This window comes from Clinocottus analis, unplaced genomic scaffold (assembly GCF_023055335.1).
Source record: "Clinocottus analis isolate CAN_PGR_092001 unplaced genomic scaffold, fCliAna1.0.p SCAF_25, whole genome shotgun sequence".
In the NCBI taxonomy this organism is placed as follows: Eukaryota; Metazoa; Chordata; class Actinopteri; order Perciformes; family Cottidae; genus Clinocottus; species Clinocottus analis.
In genome coordinates this window covers 7,934,341-7,957,500 of record NW_027175987.1, presented here as the reverse complement: position 1 = coordinate 7,957,500, position 23,160 = coordinate 7,934,341, and the positions used below count along the sequence as shown (strand labels likewise).

Genomic DNA, 23,160 nt, shown 5'->3' with positions numbered 1-23,160 from the left:
CATTTAACTGTGGCTGCAGTGAGTTTGTTCTTCATTGTGGTGTCCATGTGTTTCTGTCTGAAGTCATTCGTTCGTGTCTGGCTAAGACGAGGGAGCACAGAGTTAGCATTAGCTGTGTGCTCGGCCATCGAGTGGTATTTCAGACTGGATAGCTACGATGATAGCTCAGTTGACAGTGACAAATGGCTCATACCACTTCGGTCTTGTCAAGGGAACCGTCTGCCAGCTCTTTGAAAGTAAACTTTCCATTCATCAGCGTCTGATCATTCATTTTGCCGTATCGCGCTCACCATCCATTTAAACCCGTAACGTTAGCCTAGCTTCTAAGCGCAAACGGCTTGCCTGTTTTGTTGTTTTGCTGAAAACTGAAAATTGCGTTTACAGCGTTAATAAAATTGACGGCGTTAAAATTGGTTGGCGTTAACGCCGTTAATAACGCGCTAATCTGACAGCACTAATATATATGTGTGTGTGTGTGTGTGTGTGTGTGTGCGCGTGCGTGCGTATATACATATATACATATATATATACATATATATACATATATACATATGCGCGCGCGCGAGCACACACACACACACACACACACACACACACACACACGTAGTCAAGTAGATTTTTCTTTGGACGTTAAGTGGGCGGACCCAGTCACCATCAAATCTGGTCAGTGGACATTTTGTTCTTTTGATTTATCGTTTATTCGAAAGTATTTTCATGTCAAAATAAAAGCCAGTGATAGATATTATTTACAGTCTTCTAACTCTTATTTACAGCCTCATATGCAAAGTTATAACATTAATAAATATAAATAAATAAACCTGGATAAGTTAGCAAAAGTAGAGACTACAGGCAGTTTAATATGCACGTATACATGTCCACAGTAAGAATCATACTGAGAAAATGGCCGCTGTAGACATCTTAACGCTGATTGGCCAAGACTCGAAGGGTCACATCAAAGATGTTCTATTGGAAGGAAAGATGATAACATCATCTTTTCTCCGTGTCTCACAGTCCAATCTCAGAAACTCTGGCACGGTTGCGCAGCTCCAAAAAAGAGGCCAAATATGAATCCGGCTTGATGCTGCGCTGGACGCCGGACAGGGCATTGCAAATCCGGACTGTTTGGCCTAAATCCAGACGTCTGGTCACCCTACATGCTCACTCCTCCATGAAGGAATGTTTGATTCTAAATTAACACAAATATAACAAGTAAACACATGAAATACCTCCACCTACTGGTAGAAAGGTAGACTTTACTCTGGTCTCCTCCTACAGGCTCTGCCCTGTGTTCACCCAAGAAACAGCACAATACGATGGAAAAATAAATATGATCCTAACAGCAACAACTCTACACACACAAATTACTTTGATTAAACTATATTACAAACTGTGTTGCATTAAACAATGCAAAAATTAATTAGGGTCCGAGCACTGACAACGTCAGAGCGGAGGACCTATTGAAATTCCAATGTTTATTATCATTAGGGCCCGAGCGCTGACATCAGAGCGGAGGACCTATTAAATTTCAAAAGTTTATTATTATTATTTTTTTCTCGTTATTGTTCCTCATTGCATGGACAAACAAGGTGCTTGGGATATACAAACACCATTCAAAATGTCCACACCTCTCTGAATCTGATTGGGTTGTCAGAAATAAGTCCGAAAATTAGCTCGATACCGCCCCCTTTGGATGTAAAAGTTATACATTTTTGCCACTTATGTCCGATTGACTTAATATTTGGCACACACGTCCGGGTGGACCTGCTCTACAAAGTACAGAATAAGACCCTTAAGGTGTTATTTTGTCCATTTTGAATTTGGTGAAAAACACTTTTTTCCCCAACTCCTCCTAAACGCTCAGTCCGATTCTTACAAAACCTTCTGTGGATCGTTGTTGGGTCAATGTGATCAAACGATACCTCAAACCTTCTTGATATCTCATTGCGTTTAAAAGATATGAACCAATTAACCTCTTAGGGGTGTGGCTCAACACGTCAATACCCATAACTTCCAACTCACTTGGCCGATCCTCATGAACTTAATACTTTATGTAACATAGTGTCCCTTAACATACCCAATTTTTTTCAGAATTTTTAAATGCTTCAATGCATGTCTGATGAGACTCCAGGCCTGAAGACATGTGCAGTCTAATTTTTAATTTTAGTCATAGCGCCACCTAATGGTAACAAGAAGTAAAATGTTTTGAACTTTGGCTTGCTTCTCTTAGTAGGTCAATCTGATCAACATCAAATTACTTTTACACAAACATAGGACTTTCATGATGCCATCCCGCAAAGCTTTTGATGTTTCGTCTAACGCTGTTGCCGTGACGACTCATCCTTCGTGGTCAACAACGAAAGTGCTTTTTTAGGCACTAACCATGTTCGAAACGTAACTAAACTTGGCACACACATTTGAAGGCAAAGATGTAGTTGCCTGATATGATTTGAACGCTTCAAACGGCAGTTTGGCTCGATAGCGCTGTTCTCGGCCAGGCGAGCCGGCGACCCACAGGCGTGCATATGAAACTGCCTGTAGTCTCTACTGTTGCTAACTTATCCAGGTTTATTTATATTTATTAATTAATGTTCTCACGTTACTCTGCATATAAGAGTATAAATAAGAGTTAGAAGACTGTAAATAATAAAATCTATCACTGGCCTTTATTTTGACATGAAAACAATTTTGAATAAACGATAAAACAAAGAAACATGTACAAGGACCAGATATGATGGTGACTGGGTCCGCCCACTTACTGTCAAAAAGAAAATCTACTTGACTATATATATATATATATATATATATATATATATATATATATATATATATATGGATTGGCTGTATCACACGTTTGCTGCCACATTTCACTGAAAGTTTTAGTTTACTTTCCAGATTTAGAATTAGCTAAGGAGTGAGTCCTCCCGCCTCCTTTTCATATCTGTTGAGTAGCGCATGTCCAGAACTGATGGTGACTGGGTCCGTCCACTTACTGTCGAAAAGAAAATCAACTCGACCGCGAGGCGCGCGCGAGAGGGACATTTGCTCGCTCAAGATGGGATTGAGCTCGCGGAGTGACGTAAAAACGCTTGTCAAAGTAAATTACGGGGCTCATTTGTGCGCGCGTGGAGCTTATTTGCGCCCTGCCTTTAATGGCAGGATTTTGCTGGCATATTGGTCGAGTCAGACAAAGGAATGTTCGCAACCTGGCAACTCAAAAGTTGGCTTAAAACAGATCTAAGAAACTTAGCAAATAATGAGGCATTGATAAAATTGTTGTAAAAGTTTAATTTTTAGAAAGTGGTAACGTTAGATCTACCAATGTCTGGAAAAGCTCAAGTATTGTCCTCAAGAGGTCAGAGGTCAGGTGAACACCCGGTCGGCTTATGATATATGCCACCCATTTCGACCAAAACTGTCAGCTTATCAAGTGCTTCATGGAAATGTGTCTGCTAACCAGTGGCAGTTCTTCAAATAATCCGGCCATATTTCTTGAACCAAAACGACTTGGTTTACTGTTTTCAGCTCAGTTTTTGCATACAGCCTGTCCGGAGTGTTCACGTTGGCTTGCTGTTCTCCTATGTAGCTTTTGGGTTTGGTGTTTTTAAGACGGACACTTTAGGTAAACTTGTGATGAGCAATATATTTTAGCCATAAAATCTTATACATGTTTCACTCATGTTTCTGGAGGGGAGTTCTTCATTTCTTCTTCTTCTTTTCTCTCGATTATCACCAGTTAACAGAGTTAACCGAATATACATCTGCTGAATGTCTGCTCTTCCCCTGCAGGGCTCTTGCAGACACCAGGCAGATAGGCAAGCTGACTAGGGAGCAGTTCGCCCTCGCTATGTATCTCATTCAGCAGAAAGTCAGCAAGGGCGTTGACCCCCCACAGACGCTGACCACCGACATGATCCCGCCCTCAGAGAGGGCCACTCCTCTACCTGTAGGTCCCGAACACACTAATCTTTGGATTGGCATTTGCCAAATGCAACCAGATATGACTATACACTGTATTTATTATGTATTACCACTATGATACACTTTTTGTCTTCATAGCATAATACTAATATTAGATAACAGAGAAAAAGAAGGAACAAGGCATTTTTGTTTTTCAAAATTGTTTTGTCTTTTGACGAGGGCTGGGTAAGTTAACGCGTTAATATCGCATTAACTTTTCAATCGATTAACACCGTTTATTATTTGATCGTGCGTTAACTGCCTTTTTTTAATTTTTGGGGAGGGGGGCTTTTAATTTAGGTGAGCCCTCGCGCTTCCGTAGTATTACCGGATTATTTGCCGACTTAAGCCCGACGGGAAAGCATGTATTGTTCTGTACTTCTGTCCTCAATGCGCACCGCGCAAGCGAGTCGCTCGCCTCACAAAGTTTCACAGGCGGTCAGTCTACTGGCAGACTCGCGCCGCAAGCTTAGCGTCCCCGGATTGAACATTAATCGCGCATGCGCAAAGCCGCTACTGATACCTGTCAACTATCCTCCACATCTCCACCTAATTCATCCAGACGTCAGTGCACTTGTTCAAGCAAACACAGACTGGACTTTTCTCATTGAGGAAGAAAAACTGAACTGAAAACATAAAAAGCACTTATTACTTTTGTATGAAGTTAATTAATTGCTGGTCTTTAACATACATCTTTAAGGTAAGCAACAGACTGAACATGGACTAAAGAAGGAGTGGTTTGTCCCTCAAAGGGACCCTTACTACTGAACAGCACCTGTTCAATAAAAAAAAGAAAAAATATTTATAAACTATATATGCATGAATGTCAACTTGCTGTTGCGCCAGAGTGCATGTTATATTGTTCTGATAACATCACTTTAAAATAAAAGTCTGCAATACACTAGGTTTTACTTTATTATTGAATTTGGCGCATAATGCGATTAATCGCAGAAAACTCATGCAATTAATCAGGTAATTTTTTTTCAACTTTGCCCAGCCCTACTTTAGACCTTATTTAGAACTGTTTTTTATCATCATCGTCATTGACTAAGTGCTTTCTATCTGGCTGTAGAGCTTGTCAGGATACATGACCCCAGTAGGATCAGAGATGGCAGCTCTGTCTGAGATGAGACGGGTGAGTCAATACTTCTCTTCTCTCCTCTCATGTTTCTCCTGCTCTATTTACACATAAAACAGTTCAGATTTGTCTGCGAGACGTCCTGTTTCTCGAGCTGTTTCGATTTCCCAATCTGCAGAAATCTACGTGTTTGGTGGAAGACAACTTGAAATTGTAAAGATTGAAAAGAGGTGAAGCAATTCAAACATTAAAAAAAAAGTGTAATAGTGATCCATGCATATTTATTTTTTTTAACACATTTTCTTTTTCAATTTCCCTTCACTAATTTTGCTTATTTTTAGCAGGTTCATCCCACGAAATATGAATCCATTTAAATTCCATTCCATTGTAATGCAACAAAACGGGAGTAAAATCCTTCGCAAACAAACCGTATCAAAGATACTTACCGCCCACTCTTCTTCTCCATTACATTTTTTACTGCTGATGTTTCTGACTTCCCCCTGTTCCTCCTCTCTCTGGCCCTAATGTTGAAGTTATGGGTAGTTAACATGGACCTCCAGTGTATTAAACTTTAAATGCTTTCAGTGGGTTGGCTGTTCAGGCTCATGACTGGAAAGCATTTGACTTTTCTCTCCATTCCAGTGCAGTGGCATTGTCTCACCATGTCAACTGTCCGCTGATCAAGGGAAGATTGAAGATTGCTCACTTGTAGTTGATTGTAGTTTAATCAAGATTATTTTCAAATCATAACAAGGAATAGCTTGTGGAAGGTTGTGTATTTATTTTATTTTTTTGTCTCCTCACTTTTGGAGTAGCGTCACCAACAAATTCGCATTGACAAAATACTTTGTTGAAAATCACTTTCATGAAAACATTCAAAATGTTCTCAGAGGGGTTCATTTTATACATAAAATAGCAAAATCGGTAATCTTTACTTTGCAGTTTGTCAAGTGGTGAGGCCCCTTCTCCTCCAAATATTAGTGACTTACCCCGGTCCCACTCACTCATTCAACCTCTGGGTTCCTCCTCTCATTGAGCACCAGTTTCTCTCCTCTCTTTTCCTCCTCTTCCTCCTCCCTATCTTCGTCTTAGTTCTACCACGGCTCCGTTGGTACCAATACCTCTGTAGGAGCAGGCTCAATTTGTGGCACAGGCACCTTATAGAGGAATGCCTGTTTTTACCGCAGATGCCACCAATGACGTAGAGGCATGTCTGGTTCACTTCCGTTCTCCAACACGGATGCCACAAATTACGTAGGCAGTTTCAACTAATTCTATAAGATGACAGCTTTTGCAACTTGTTTTTAAGTCGTGTCACCGGCACCTCGTAGAACCCGTTTTCAGTGAGTCACAAGTCTTTGCATGGGCAAAAATAACCCTGTGCTTTTATTTTGAAGGGAGTTTTTAAATGCAGCAGAGTGCCCTCTACTTGCGCGAGTTACGGCGTTGTAAAACTAAAATGCGTTAACGCCGTTAATAAAATTGATGGCGTTAAAATTGGTTTGCGTTAACGCCGTTAATAACGCGCTAATATATATATATATATATATATATATATATATATATATATATATATATATATATATATATATATATATATATATATATATATATATATATATATATATGACAAGACCAGTGGTATGTGCCATTTGTCATTGTGAACTGAGTCATAGGGTGTGAAAGCTGTGGGCTTTCACAACTCAAGCGTTGTAAAAAAAAAAAAAAAAGCATGTTTTTTTGGGGGGGCGCTATCCGACTTCCTGTACGTTTTAGAGAATGGTCCCAATATACTTTATTTTCAGTTTACATGTGTTACAGATGCCTATCAAGTTTCATACATGTAGGTCAACCGTAGCGCTGGGGCTGCTTAAATAAATATGGGGCGCTATAGAGCCGACGTGCCATTTTGAAGCATTCAAATCATATCAGGTAACTACATCTCAGTCTTTGAATGTGTATGCCAACTTTAGTTACGTTTCGAGCATGCTTAGTGCCTCAAAAGCACCTTCATTGTTGCCCGCTAAGGATGGGTCGCCACGGCAACAGCGTTCGACGAAACATCAAAAGCTTTGGTGGATGTCATCATGAAAGTCCTATGTTAGTGTAGAAGTAATTTGATGTTGATCGGATTGACCTACTAAGAGAAGCAAGCCAAAGTTCAAAACATTTTACTTCTTGTTACCATTAGGTGGCGCTATGACTAAAATTAAAAATTAGACTGCACATGTCTTCAGGCCTGGAGTCTCATCAGACATGCATTGAAGCATTTAAAAATTCTGAAAAAAATTGGGTATGTTAAGGGACACTATGTTACATAAAGTATTAAGTTCATGAGGATCGAGCAACTGTTATACGCCCCTTGGTGGCTCGGGACGCAACCTGAAAGGCATCAGTTGTTGGCAAATAAGGGTGCAGTCACTCAAACTCAGGACACAAAAGTGATACGAAAGAATTTATTTACAAAAAAAAGCAACACAGGGATCAACAAGGACTTTCAGTGACACCAAAGAAAAGAACAAAACAAAAACCCACGCCCACCTTTACAGGTGCTGTGCACCCAAAAAGTACAGTGGGTGGTGCTCACTCTTGCCTGGGGTATTAACAACAAGTAAACCTACGTGTATGTAATATGTAAACCCCGGGGTATCTTCCCTGTCCTCATTGACCCTGTGCACACAACAAAAAAGAATTAACAAAGAAAACAAAAGTAGGCCGCTTACAAACTAAAGTAGTGAAGGTTACTAAAACACAAACAACAAACAAAGCGGTATTTAACACGCCCAGCCAGCGCTCTGATGCAGCGCAAGCCAACAACTACTAAACCCAAAGTGACCGACTCTCTTCCTCTCCACACACTGAATAAACACAGGACTTTAAAGGGGAATGCTTGATTGGTGACCGGGAACAGGTGTGATGATGATGACTGGAACCAGGTGTGCACGTCTGTGAAGTATGAGAACAGAAGGGGGAGACAAAGCAACAACACAAAACAGAACAATACAATACATATACAACCCGGTATGTAACACTCCCCCCCATAAAGAGTCAGCCCATGGCTGACGATACCTCAAACCATCCCATAAACAACAACTTCCCCCCATAACCACTGATCCACAATACTTACACTCGAGACAGTGCGTCTGCAAACACATTTTCTGTGCCCTTTGTGGCGGATTACCAGGTTGTAATCCGCAATGACCAACGACCAACGCATCAGTCTCTGGTTGTGCATCCAATGTAAAAACACCAGCGGATTGTGGTTTGTGTAAACCATCACAGGCTCCGCACTAGACTCGACATAAACTTCAATAAACTGGAGAGCGAGCAGCAAAGCCAGCGTCTCCTGTTCTATGGTCGAGTAGCGCATCTGGCTACTATTGAATTTCTTTGAAAAGAATCCTACAGGGTGGACCAAACCCTCAGAATCCTTCTGTGTCAGTACTGCACCAACACCGCTTGCATCAACTTCAATCGAAAACGGTGTAGTAAAGTCAGGAGCACTTAGTACTGTGGCATTACACAATAGTGCTTTACAGCACTCAAAGGCAATTTGACACCTATCTGACCAGACAAACTTTACCAATGGACTGACCAAGTCAGTCATTGGGGCTGCAACAGAAGAGAAGTTCCTACAAAACCCTCTGTAGTAACCCGTCATTCCCAGGAATCGGCGCAACTAGGAGTCACAAAAGCACTAATGGCAGTGCTTTTGTGACAGAAGCCGGCGAGGACACAGCGTCAGATATTCAGGAGCAACTGGGGTACGGGGGAGCGGCTTTTGATTATTTCTCTTTAGCCTGCGATGAAAGCGCCGATGCATCGGACACTGCACAACTACAGATTTTTTTTTAAGAAGAAGTTATGACAACATCAACGTGACAGAGGAGCTACTTGACATAAAAATCATTAAAGGGCAAACCAGAGGAACAGATGTATTCGTTTCATTTTGTGAAGCTGTTGATGACACGTAACTTCTGTAACGTCCGCAGTAATGATGACGTTGGTCTCCTTAACCCGCAGGTTTATTGCAGCAATGTTCACATTCACGTAACGGGGCTCTTTGCTAACTGTAGCTCAATGCGGAATAGCTAACAGGCTCACGGAGCATCCCACACTCACGTACAACAACACACGGCACTTCCTCCAAAGCCCCCGCTCCCACCCTCTGAAAAGATCTTGTAAAAGACACGGGCAAAATTCACTTGTTTTAAAGTTTAATGATAACAGACCACTGCACATTACTTGGAACTCTTGTTTAAAATGTTCACGAGGCAATGTTATTTACCTCATAGAAATTTAAGGTATTCTCTACGGTTTGTTCATTGTTATCTGACTGGATGAAAGGCAGAATTGGTTACATTATATTACATTTGGTTACATTGTCATTTAAAAAATAAAGATAATTGTTATAGTGAAAGTGTGTATTTTCATGTAACATTTGTGGTTTAAAAAATGTCAGAAGGAACTATGGGCCCCCGGGCATCTTTACTTTATCAAATTTAGCCCTCTTTGCAAAAAGTTTGGACACCCCTGATATAGATAGATAATATTTAGAGTTTGCATTCCTTCAGTCCGCTGCAGAAAATGTGTGTATCATTGCCAACTGACATAGGAATATATTAGCTTAATATAAACAAGTAGCTATCCCATTAGAACTTGGCACTTTTCTTTTTACAACTACCAACAGTCATACCTTTAAGGTACCTTAGTGGGATGCCTCTAAACTCCTGGCAAATTCTGTGGCATTTATTAGAATTAATAGCACCTGAGATTGTATGCCTCTAAACTACTGACAAATTCTGTGGCATTTATTAGAATTAGTGGCAACTGCTCGCAGGTGCCCACCGGCACCTGAGTTAGGAAGCAGAAGTACTCCTCGTATATGTACTATCACAAATAGTAGTGTACCAGAGGGTTCCTCTTGCGCCTATACTGTGGAATAATAATAAAATAACAATCAGATGCTTTGTTAGTTCAGCAAAGCCGCCAACTACTTTATTTACGTCTTTCTCTCCACTCTAAACATTTCTCGGCACCTCCCCTTTCGTTTTTTTGCGATTCAGAATTAAAAGCCTCAGAAACTTACACTGGAACACTGGTTCCTAGATCGCCGCCCAAATACACACTACAATAGCATACAGTAGCGAACTATCACAAATAGTCTGGCGTGTAAACTCATGCAAGTAAAGAGTGCACTCCGCTGCATTAAAAATTCCCTTCAAAATAAAAGCACAGGGTTATTTTTGACTGCGCAAAGGCCTGTGACTCACTGAAAACGAGTCTGACATCAACGTTCTACAAGGTGCAGGTGACACAACATAAAAACTAGTGGCAAAAGCTGTGTCATCTCGTAGAATTGTTGGAAACTGCCTCCGTAATTTCTGGCATCCGAGTTGGAAACCGGAAGTAAACCGGAAATGCCTCTATGAGGTGCCTGTGCCACAAATTTAACTTATAATTAAACCAGATTGTCCCACCAGACCAAAAAAATAAAAAAAATTGCAATCACTAAACAATGAAAATAAAGTTTTATCCACGCAAAAAAATAAATATAATAAATAAATAATAATATGTACTTACTACTAAAGGGCTCATTTTGGAAAACTAAAAGCAAATTGCAAAACAGAACGAGTGCAGATATGTGAGCATCAGGTTGTATCAGTATTAGTGCTGCAGTGAGCTGCTTTCCTCTACACATATTTTTAAAACGCGGTTGTAGACTTGATGCGGACGCTCTTAGTTCACGCTCCATGTTGAGATGATATCTTTTTCCGGTTTTGAGAGACGGAAGAGCAGAAAAGACGACTTCACGGAGACTTCACGGAGATTGGCTTTTGGCAAAACACCAAAAAACACTGAGTCGCGCATGCGCAACGTAACCCGTTAACAACGTACCGTGAACATTTACCCGAAAGTACAGGCATTTCTCCATGTATTTATTAATGACTTAGTTTGATGTCCGTGTACTTTGTAATGTGTGAAGCCAGTAGGAGAGCTGCCCCGGGTTAAGAGAGTTCACCAATGCTCCGGTGCTCCTTGAAGGAGAGCTACTGTTGCCATCTTCAACCTGGGAGCGTTTAAAATAGATAGTTGTCTGCTTTTCAACATATTATTCTACGCTCTCTGCCCGCTGCTGGGTGCTCAGCGCTTACCTGTGTGCGCGCACGTGTCTCTGTGCATCAGGATGGAACAATGCCTCGCGCGATACAGAGAACAGCGCAGAGGAAAGAAGAGGAGAGGAGAAGAGAAGTGTTCACGCGCGACTACGTACAGAGACAGAAATGACAAGCTGTCGTGTAGATCCCATCAATAAAATACGGCTGTTTAGTTTGTTTTAATAACAGAACAAGGTGTAGACCTGTTCTATAGGAAAGAGAACCTGAAATGACGTATTGTGATCTGGCACTATAGAGAAAATTACAGGGGGACACGGGGGACGGGGGGACTGGGTTTCAGGGGGGCGCCCCGCCCCCCTAATATAATGGTAGGGGAAACACTGCCCTCTCTCCAATTCCTTATCCCACTTCACTTCTCCCACCAAAATACATTTAACTTCGCCAACCTACTTTTTTTTCTTGTCTTCCCTCTCTCTGTGTCTCTCCCTCTCTCTCTCTCTTTACAGGACAGCTCGAGCTCAGTTGGTTCAGGGGAGTTCACTGGCATCAAGGAGCTGGACGATATTAGCCAGGAGATTGCACAGCTGCAGAGGTAACCAACAATATCTGCAGCACACATGCTGCATTAATAGAAACAAGAATAGGTGATAAACACAAAAACTACTTTATTTTAAGCATCAGAGTAACACTTATCTTCATGTATAGCTTTCATTTTAAAGAACATCTCATTAAGCCAATACTCAATGCAGTAACCATATTGGCGGTGTCGGCTGTGTATGTTTTTTTTAGGGCTGGGCAAAGTTGAAAAAAAATAACTGATTAATCTCATTATGCGCCAAATTCAATAATGAAGTAAAAACTAGTGTATTGCATGCTTTTATTTTAAACTAGTTTTATCAGAACAATATAACAGGCACTTTGGAGCAACAGCAGGTTAACATACATACATACATATATAGTTTTTATTTATTGTTTCTGAACAGGTACTGTTCAGTAGTAAGTGTGCATGTGAGGGACAAGCTACTCATTTTTTTGTCCATGGTTAGTCTGTTGCTTACTTTCAAGATGTATGTTAAAGACCATCAATTGATTCACTTTATACAAAAGCAATAAGTGCTTTTCATGTTTTCCAATTCAGTTCAGTTTGTCTTACTCAGGGAGAAAAGTCCAGTCTGTGTTGGCTTGAACAAGTGCACTGAAGTCTGGTTGAATGAGGTGGGGATGTAGAGGATAGATGACAGGTATCCACGGAGGCTTTGCGCGATTAATGTTCAATCCGTGGACGCTCAGCTTGCATCGCGAGGCTGCCGGTAGACTGACCGCCTGTGAAGCTTTGTGAGGTGACTCAGCGACTCGCGGCAGCTGAGAACAGAAACTACATAACAATACGTGCTTTTGCGTCAGACTCAAGTCGGCAAATCGTCCGGTGATGCTACGGAAGTGGAAACGAGCACCTACATTAATTGCCTTCAAAGTAAAAGCCCCCCAAAAAATGTTTCAAAAAATGCAGTTAACGCATGATCAAATAATTAACGGCGTTAATCTATTGAAAAGTTAACGTGATATTAACGCGTTAACTTGCCCAGCCCTAGTTTTTTTATTATTAAATAGGAGACATTTACAAGATGCAGTTTAATTTTAGTTGATCTGCTTCAATACAATTAATGCTCTTGGCTGTGGTCTTTGTCAAAGCCAGTGGCTGGCAGTGGCTTTCAGACCTAGGCCTTCAATAAGTGCCATATAGTCCACATCACGGGCGGACTGAGATATAAAAGTGTCCCTGGAGTTACTGTCACAGACCGACACACACGTCGCGTTTATACAGTCCACCACCCGCTCTGCCACATGGCTCAACCACGAGCATAGGGGGCAAGGGAACTGTGACCCTGCACAGTGCAGAAATGGCATTACGGCACAGCTGCGCCGGTGACAACCTCTCCACACTTTGGCGCGGGGAAAGGCCACGGGTAGAAGCACCAGCAGCCCTAGCTGCAGCAGCAACAACAGCACTGTGGCTAGTTTATGATTAAATATGACTGTAAATGTAAAAAAAAAACAGTAACATAATCAGCATTTCACTCACCAGATGCACATAAGCCTCTGTGGGAAAGGGGTCATCAGTAAGTCCTGAGATTCTAGGTTCGCGGTAAGATAGTAGCTTCACTGACCAATCACAGTGCATGTCAATGGTCACACGTCCAGTGTCTCGAGAAGGCTGTTTCATGTATTTTAATCTTACTAATCTTACTAATCTTACATAGATAAAGAGAAGCAAAATGTGATTGGATAAAAAAAGCTGTAAAACAGGTCCCACTAAGCAATAAGAGAGGCATGAAAGATCAGAGGAACAGATGAAGGCACAGCTGCACAGTGCAATGAAAAAAAAACTGCTAAGGAAAAATAATTATAATACATGTAGTGTATTTGTGAATAACAATTACATTCAAAACCTATAACTTTTAATGTTATGTTTAGGCCACCAGAAGAGGTTTAGAAGGCCCTGACGAACCGCCACTGGTCAAAGCTTTGAGTTCTGCCAAAACTGTCACTTGTCAGCAGGCTACATACACACCTTCTCTGTTAACCTTTAACATGAGCTTTCTCTCTTATCCATCATCTTCTTCCACGTCCAGGCTTCTCTTCTCACTTTCCAAAGTGATAATGAGACACCAATATGAGTACAATCTTTATTTATTGCACCCTGAATATTTTTTGTCATTTCTTTTCAAACAACATAAAAAAACAAATAAAGTTTCTAAAATCAGAGCATATATGTTGTTTCCACGCAGCTTTCAACATTAGCTAATAGTGCAAACCATGACAATAGTGCTATCGGAGCTAAGCTAAGCTGTTGGGTGGGTGGGGATGTTGTAACCTTACTGGGGTGTAACCTAATACTCCTTGATTTGTACGTGGCCCAGCCACGTAAAAAATAAAGAAGAACCTTGGATTACAATACATACAGATAGAGAGAGAGACTTCATGCTGCTTAGGTAGACATTACTCTATATCTTTACATACATGTTATATTAATGATCTGAACATTATATAGACATGCTTTCATTGAGAAAGATTCATTAACCTTAAAAAGCATTTGATAATGCAATATTCAAAACTACACTCTACACTTAATTCGTTATCTGCCTATGTGCTGTATACTATCTGTGTATATCTGTATCTTTAAAAAAAAAATAGTTCACTGGTTTTAAGCCTTTGTTTCATTAAGAAGTTCTTGCAAGATTCAGTGTCTCTCAGAGTTCTTGAACATGTGTTCTTTTGAAATCTCATTAACTTCATCAGTCAGCACATAACCCCCACTTGATGCACACCTGTCATGATTCTGACAAGTGTAGCCCACAATTTGTAACGCTCCACTGTGCCATACCCATCAAGCTGTTTGCCAGTGTTTCACCCTTAAGCTAGTTGTACGACTGACAAAAGAAGACACGATGACATGTTGGCTTATCTTCATTCTATGTTATACCGTGTCTTGTGTCTTTTAAACTTGGGCCCGCCTGCTTCTAGAAGACTTAATTTGCTTTAATAATTGTGTTCCTCCCTTAGCCCACAAATAGCATTTCATTTTACTGTAATGCTGTATGGTTGATCCTGCTTAGTTTTTTTTTTTTTTTTTAAATGTAGAAATCAAACCAACCAATCATCTGAGTTTGACTGAGCCATGTATGAGCACGAGCCATGGGATGGCCTCGTTAATCGAGCGTGGCTTGAGTGAAACCCTCAATGTCTGTACACTGATGAGACTGACGAATTAGTGTTTGTATTTAAGTGGAATGTTCCTTTTATAAAAGGGTGTTGTCATGCAAATTAGGTGTACACAGCTGCAGCCATTACACTGAATCGACCAGTGGTTCTCAAATGGGGGTACGTGTACGCGTGAAGGTACTCCAGGGGGTACGTAAGCTTTTAAAAAAATCTACTTAAAATTTGCATCCATAGTCCCCCCCCCTTCCCTTATCAGGGTGGTTTGACCCAACCTGGCAGATGATACCTGTCATTACCCGTCTTTCTATCACTGCCACAATAAAACTCAATTAATGAAGCTGTGGTTGAAGCGTAGCGGCAACGCTGCTAAAAACACGGAAGGACAAGCCAAAGAAGTCCAAACCAGAGCTGGCAAAATGCGGTCAGTTTTCAGACAACTATGTTTTAATGGGCTGTTATAATGGAATGAGCTAGAATTGCAGCAGCGTCCGCACGGACGCAACGGCCTCAATGACGGGCAGCACGAGAGGACTCAGAGAAGTGCATTAAAGAAGCCCGACGTGAAGTGGACTCACTGTGTCACACACAGGGAAGCACTAGCCTGCAAGAAAATGAGCCCTGTGTTACATGACGTTTTGAACGACAGCATCAAAGTGACCGACTTCATAAAGTCAAACCCACGCAGTGCACGCCTGTTTGACCGCCTTTGTGAAAACATGGGAGCTGAACACACAACACTACTGCTGAACACAGAAGTACGCTGGCTCTCTCGAGTGAGAATACTGATACAACTGATGGGTCTCAAGTACACACCTTTCTGATGGAGCACATTCCTCTTCATGCCACCCTGTTCCAGGACACAGACTGGCTTGCAACGCTGTGCTATCTGGCAGATATATTCAGCAAACTGAACGAACTGAATGTGTCTCTGCAGGGCAAGGAGACCAGCATTTTAACCTGTATGGCTGAAAAAATATTTGACAGAGGGTACATCACTGAACTATGATCCAACTGACCCCTCTGTGATAAAATGCACACTTGAAAAGGAAACGCGCCGTAATAATTGCTGATGAGCTTGTGGGCTGTGTACCAGTGTCATCACCGGCACTATGTAATAACACTTTATGTTCGGTGGAGTTGTAGTCTTTTTTTTTTTTACTGCAATAAATAACCTGTTTGGTTTTAGCATGGACACACAAGGACAAGGGAGAAAACACAAATAAACTGTATAAAAAGTGGATGTTTTCATCTCAACGTCACACATGTTGTTTGCCTGTTCCCACACAGTTTATACTGTTTATGGTCATGCAGATGTTTGCTCAGAAAAAATAGGTGATGCCCGATGATGTGTCTTTTGTACAGTTCTGGTCTAACATGTTTCTTCATGTGGGTTAAGATATAAAAATGGTATAACAATTTTCTTTATCACTAAGATCTGTGGTCACAACTCAAAACAACTGAATCGCCTAACATTTAGATCATCAAAACCCATGTAGGTCTAAACCTCATTTTCATTTTTATTTGCATATGTTTATTTCTTAAGATATGTTTCCTTACATTGCCAGTCATGTGAACATTGATTTAAAATCATGTTTATTATGGAACATAATTTTGTAATACGGTGCTATAATAACCGTTACCACAAAAAAATATAACAATAATTTGATATATATATTTAAAGTCATATCGCCCACCCCATGTATGAGCTTTACATCTTATCTTTGGCTTTGTTTCATCCTACTGCTCTCTTCATCCATTCATCCAACCAACCGTCCACTCTTCTTTTGATGTGTGTATTTTATCACTTTTTTGTTTGTCCACTTATTTTCCATGCTGCGTCAGCACTCTTGCCTTTACCCAGTGGAATACTCTCAGGTAAACGCCCCAGCTGCTGGGCTGACCTTTTGTCCAATCTATTGTGACACACACAAAGGGAGCACAGGCTCTGCCTCCTACTTTTTATTCTTCAATTGAGTTACCAACAGGATTCACATATGTTCGGATTGTTTTATGTGTATCACCAGGCTGAAACCAAATTGATTTGCTTTAATCGTTCCTCATTTCCAGGCTGGCATGGAACAAGATCAGTTCCCAAATCAAAGTGATGGGAAACACAATTTACAGTCTTTGTTCTGTGGTTTAAAGATCACACAGTTTATTTGAAGCTATTACGAGGCTCTTGCGGTCTGTGTTGGATAAATCAAGTACATGTCTAACAAAGTTTGGTCCAAAATTCCCTTTTTGTGAGTATTTAATATTCATTTGAGCACCTGCCTATTTTTACTTTTTACACAAACTTAAATGACAAAACCTTTCCTAAAATAAATCTTCCTAACACAAAAAAAAACAAAAAACAGATTCAATCCATCTTTTATGTGTGTAGAGGATAGTTGGAGGGCTATTAGTCATACCAAAGGAATATTGTGCTGCTTTAGAGCACAACAGGTTTATCCTCAAACACTTGAATTGACAAGTGTATCTCATTCCTTAACCATAAAATTAAAATTTGTACGTATTTACTTTGGGACCATCAGCAGTTATTTGCAAAAAAAGAAAATATACACATGATTTTGACTTGAATTTTAAGTTTGTTTTTTTCCCCGCGAACCAACACATAGATCTTGAAAAAGGAGGAAATGCGTGCGCTTTTTTTTCAAAATGGATCTTTGCCCGTTTGCAATTAATTTTATATATATTAAAAAGGAAGTCTTATTTCCATATAGTGTGGAAATTGTGGATATGATTGAAACTTAGTCTCGCGTCTCATTACTCTTGACATGTCCATGTGTGTACAAAGAAGGGGGCTGGTTGTTCATGATTCTTTCTATGTTTTTCTGGGGTCCCAGAGAGAAGTACACCCTCGAGCAGGACATCAGGGAGACAGAGGAGGCGATCAGACACAAAAGTGCAGAAGTGCAGGTGAGGGCAACTTGCTCGCTGGTCAGTCATAGCTTTGGCACATGATACTTTATTTTTATTTTTTTGTCTCCTCAGGAGATGCAGAATGACCTGGACAGAGAGACAGCCAGCTTGCAGGAGCTGGAGGCTCAGAAACAAGATGCCCAGGACCGCCTTGAGGAGATGGACCAGCAGAAACACAAACTCGAAGACATGCTGAATGAAGTCCGGATAAAGTGCCAGGAGGAGTCTCAGATGGTAAGCAAAGGGCCAAATGCATTGAGATCAATAATTGATGCACGCCGGGGAGGCTTGTCATTTTAATTTGAAGAAACAGCAGTAGGCTATTCTTCCTCTTCATGGTCTTCCTCTTCTTCTTACTCGCCTTCTTCTCCATCCTCTTCTTCCTTCTTACTCTTACTCTTCTTACTCACCTTCTTTTTCTTCTTCTTCTGCTATGCGTTCGGCCTTTTAAAACAATAGGTGTACCTTCAAAAAGCGCATTGCTGTCACATTACGGTAGCGACACTACAATGTCCAAATGTGGTGTTTGGCTTTTAATAACTCACCAGATCCATTTGTTTTGTTTGTGGTCAATCGTCCATTTTGCTTTCATCTGCCTCAAGATCTCGACCCTCCAAAGTCAGATCCACTCACAGGAGTCGGATCTGCTGAGCCAGGAGGAGGAGCTGAGCCGGGCGAAAGCCGACCTGGGCCGGCTGCAGCAGGAGGAGAACCAGCTGGAGCAGAGTCTGGCTGCCGGCAAGATCCAACTGGAGACTATCATCAAGTCTCTTAAGGCCACACAGGATGAGATCAACCAGGTGAGTGAGTGAGTGAGTGAGTGAGTGAGTGAGAGAGAGAGAGAGAGAGAAGGGGCAGCAGAGGGCATCGTTGCACTGTATAATCGATTTATGTATTGCCATTGTAGCCAGATCCTCCTTGTACCACTAGAGCAGAGGTAGCCAACACGGTGCCCGCTAGGACCTTGTCGCCCGCAGGGACCACGTGAGTCGCCCGCGAGACGAGTTCTAAAAAAATAAATAATAATGATTTGTCAAAAAAATAAATAAATAAATAAACAATCAACTGACCATGGTCGCGTTAAAGCTCTGCTCTCTATCGCAAGCAGCACAGTTCCACCCCCAACACGGGCGCGCACAGAGCACACACACACACACGGACACAGGCGTGCACACACGATTCCTGGCATTTTGCCAAAAGCCGATGTTTATGAGATCTCTGTGGTCTTTTCTGCTGTTGCGTCTTTTATCAGAAAACAGACTTCAGCTCATGAAGCATGAATTGAGAGTACTTATCAAATCTACAACCCTGTTTTAAAAAGATGTGTAGAGGAAAGCAGCTTAAAGAGCCACTGATGCAACCTGATGCTCACACATCTACACTTATTCTGTTTTGTTTTGCAAAAAAATAGCTTTTCCACAATAAGCTATTTAGTAGTAACTAAATATTAGTTATTATTTTGCACGGATATAAGTTTACTTAAATTTTTCTAACAAAGTGATAAAAACATTTTTTTCCTACCATCATTGTTGTGGAAATTGTTACTAATTATTGTGAGGATTAACATTGATATATCACATATAGTATAATTAAAAGGTGATCTGTGCAACTTTGTTGTTCAGGAAGTTTGTATCAAACAAGTAGCCATTCGGATTATTTTGTACCTCAAAGTAGCTCTTGGTTTCAAAAAGGTTGGTGACCCCTGCACAAGAGGAACTGGTGTTCCATTTACCTCAGCTTCTCATCTGTTCTCTGCTGTGCCCTACTCTTGTCAGAAGGTCACATGGAGAGTTGAGGAGTCTCAGCGGTTTATAATTTTTTCACACTGTCCTGCAATATTCATTGCTTCTATGGACAGTCATGTTGGTTTTAAGGACACAGTCCCCTTTCACCTATTTTTTAATTTAAAAAAAAATACACATACAGTCTGTCACCCAGGGAAGTACCAGTAGTTCATGTCAAATGAGCAAAACATCATTAATGTGTTGTGGAAGCGGCTTGAAGCTGAAGCTGTAAAAAAAAAAAAAAAAAAAAAATTTTAAAAGATTTTCCATTTTCATTCCTCTCTATATAAGTTTTTACTGAAGGGTTTGTTCACATGTTAATCATAGCCCAAAATGTATTCCCCAAAAAATACTGAATATTTAGTATTTTCTGTAATGATAAGATGTATCCAAAATCCCCTCTGTTAAAACCTTTGTCTAAACTTTAATTAAGCAATCAATGAACAAGTTGTATAGTGTTATCTTTTAGTTGTAATATGTAATGTATTCACTTGCTCCGTCCGCCCTTAAATAGATGACAACAAACTGAATGAAGGATTTTATATGTAATGACTTTTTATGGGTGATTGTTTTTTGTACTTTTTGTTTGTATTTGTATATAAACGGCCAGTTGGACTGTGATGTATAGAATAAATACGGAATTCATGACAGATTACATGAAAGGCATTGAAATAGAAATAGTATCGAAAAAGCATTTGCTTTTTACGGTGGTTGTCTTTTTAAACTTAACCTTAAGTTCATTAAACTTCAATTAAAAGCTAGTTTAACTCTAGCAGGTGTTCAAGCAAGCTGCCAAAATCAAAGGACACACTCAATGAAGAACATGCATGTAGTAACCAAACGCCCCACTGTCGCTGAACTGTGTGAGTGGGTGTGGGTGTGTCCGTGTCCCTCCGTCCCCCATAGGCTCGTAGCAAGTTGTCTCAGATTCAGGACAGCCAACAAGAAGTATCCAAAAGCATCGAGCAGTACAACAGCACCTTGAACGGAACCCATGGTGGCAGCATGACCAACCTGGCCGACATGAGCGAGGGCTTCGGCGACAGAGAGAATGGAGGATTCCCGGCTATGGTGAGAGCTCCACAGGTCAGGATCTCCAGTTAAGCTCTGCTGTCCCCCGATCAGCGTGGTTCGATAAAAATATCTAAACAAAATGGCAGTTGAAGTTATTAAATGGACTGTACTTTCAACCATTAATACAGTGAGGACAGGAGGTACCATGCAAGGTGCCATCTGCCCATCAGATCTATCTAACATCCATATAACATTCACACACCGGAGACACAGCTACGGGAACAATTTGGGGTTAAGTGTCTTGCCCAAGGACACATTGACATGGGCTAGCCCAGCCCGGGATTAAACAGCCAATCCTCCGATTGAAGGATGACCCTGCTCTACTGCTGAGACACAATCGCCCCAGTAGCATTTAGTTATGGTGTCATGATTTGCATCGTTGCCCTTTGACAAAGGAATCTAACAAGTGTGTACGATGAATTCTCCTCTCCCAGAAGCGTTGTGAAGAGGAGCTGTTTAACATGAAAAAAATAGCCTTCGATTTGCAGTGTGGGGAAACAGTTCGGACCTGATCCATAATCCGTACTTAAATACAGCAATATGAAATGCATTTTAAAAAGGGAATGATAACCTGTTTAACTTCCTAGCTCTAGATTTAAGAAGATTAAGATAAATAATTCTCATACCAAGATCGTTCTTTTTAGTAACAATACAATCTTTTATTTTCTAATGATTTTGAATTTTAAATGCAGACCATGACTCAAGAAAATGTGTACTAATTATACAAATTTCATCCTTGAAATAACCACAAGTTCTGCTTTATACTGTGTAAATTCCACATAGATCAAACGCCATCGTGTCTGGGTTCATAACAGTGTCTGAATGACGGCCGCTTCCAGCGCTACTTCAGGCGGACTAGCAGCAGTTTGATTCAGAAATGGCAGGACGGCAGTGATTACGGACGGAGCTTTTCAACGCTGATTGGCTTAAGCCATGCGTCAAACGCACTATTCGCGCTGCCCAGCCAAAAACCATTCGCGCCTGTGCATTGACTTTGCATGTAGTCTACTTGTGTGTTAAATTTGCAACGCTTTTGGTGTGAACATAACATTAGCATGCTTGGCGGAAAAGTGCTTATATACATTTTTTATATGTAAAATATATATTTAGAGCTGTGAAAAATAACGCGTTAACTCATTATGATTAAATTACAGGATTAATGCGTTAATTTGTTTAACGCATTTAACTTATGCGCAGAATGAGCTTCCAATATACCTATTTAATTATTTGTGCTCTAATGCAGTCAGACGTAGATGTGAGATGTACACTCGGAAAAACGTTGTCGTTTCACCGTGGCACAACCAGCCTTAAGTAACATCTCAACGCGCAGCATGTTGGTCGGCGAGGGGAATTCAAGTGGAATGCGTCAAACTAGCCTCACTGAACAACGTAGACACCTCACTATGTCTGCCTGTGACAAGCTGAGTAGCACAGTTGCAGAATTAATATTGTTGAAGATGAGGAGTTCACCAAAGTTTTGCGAGTGGCAACGGGGGACCCGAGCAACAAAGCACCGCAAAGACGCACAATCATGACAAAAATCCATGCGCTGTATAAAGCTGAATAGAACAAAACGGAAAATGACTTGGCTGCTACGGATCATGTGGCGCTGACAGGGGATCACTGGACTTCTGTGAGTAATGAGAATTACCTGGGTGACCAGACGTCCTCTTTTTCCCAGACATGTCCTCTTTTTCCCAGACATGTCCTCTTTTTCCCAGACATTTCCTCTTTTCGAGACCTAAAAAGTAGGGCTGGACGATTAATTGCATTTGTGATAATATCGCGATATGATAAAACGCGATTTTCTTATCGCAACGTGCGCGATTAAAACGTCATCACACGCGAGTGAAAGAGTGGAGAGAAGCAGGCAGTTTAGCCTGAGTCGAAGACCACAGCGCAGCTTCACAGCCTGAAGGACACGATACCGGTGTTAAAGAGGACAACGCCAAGAAAAGGGATCCATTGGAAAATAGATCAGTGTATTTACTGAACTTTGCAAAAGCATATTTACATATTAACGGGAACTGTAAGCCAGCTAGAGCTGCTGCTAACACGGAGATAGTGATAGCAAGCTAACACAACGTAGATGGCTTCAGGGTGTCTGTAAGCCTGAACAGTGCATAATAAAATATTGTCACTATCCCCGTTAACTTTCTTGAAGTGAACTTAGTACGCCTAGTAGTGTTAGATCTCTGTTATGTGTTTGTAAGACTAACTATCGTATTCACATTAGCGCTAGCTTACCAGAATTAGCGCACAAGCTAACAACACTTAGACGGCTTCAGGTTGTCTATGAGACTGAACAGTGCATAATAAAATATTGTCACAATCCCCGTTAACTATCTTGAAGTGAAAATAGTACGTCTAGTAGTATTTAATCTCTGTTATGGGTTTGTAAGACTATAACTACTGTTATGTTAGCTTCTAGCATTTTTAGCTTGTGCCCTGACCATAGCTGGCTCTCCGTTAGCACGTAGCATTCGTTACGTATTGGTGTATA

The 23,160-nt window shown here is 40.9% G+C and overlaps 1 protein-coding gene across 13 annotated transcripts in view; it reads left to right on the top strand.

Annotated features, from left to right (window-relative positions):
• The window catches only part of LOC137794484 (epidermal growth factor receptor substrate 15-like 1), a 108,158-nt gene that overhangs the window by 30,640 nt on the left and 54,358 nt on the right, over positions 1 to 23,160 (top strand). For 5 of the 13 annotated variants that reach the window (XM_068591280.1, XM_068591274.1, XM_068591278.1 and 2 more), the window contains 8 exons: positions 3,787 to 3,943; positions 5,030 to 5,092; positions 11,661 to 11,746; positions 16,720 to 16,752; positions 17,724 to 17,796; positions 17,872 to 18,033; positions 18,402 to 18,599; positions 20,490 to 20,669. In XM_068591280.1, coding sequence (XP_068447381.1) covers positions 3,787 to 3,943; positions 5,030 to 5,092; positions 11,661 to 11,746; positions 16,720 to 16,752; positions 17,724 to 17,796; positions 17,872 to 18,033; positions 18,402 to 18,599; positions 20,490 to 20,669 — 952 coding nt within the window. The remainder of the gene's footprint in view (positions 1 to 3,786; positions 3,944 to 5,029; positions 5,093 to 11,660; positions 11,747 to 16,719; positions 16,753 to 17,723; positions 17,797 to 17,871; positions 18,034 to 18,401; positions 18,600 to 20,489; positions 20,670 to 23,160) is intronic. The other 8 variants (XM_068591283.1, XM_068591279.1, XM_068591287.1 and 5 more) reach the window with 4 other exon arrangements.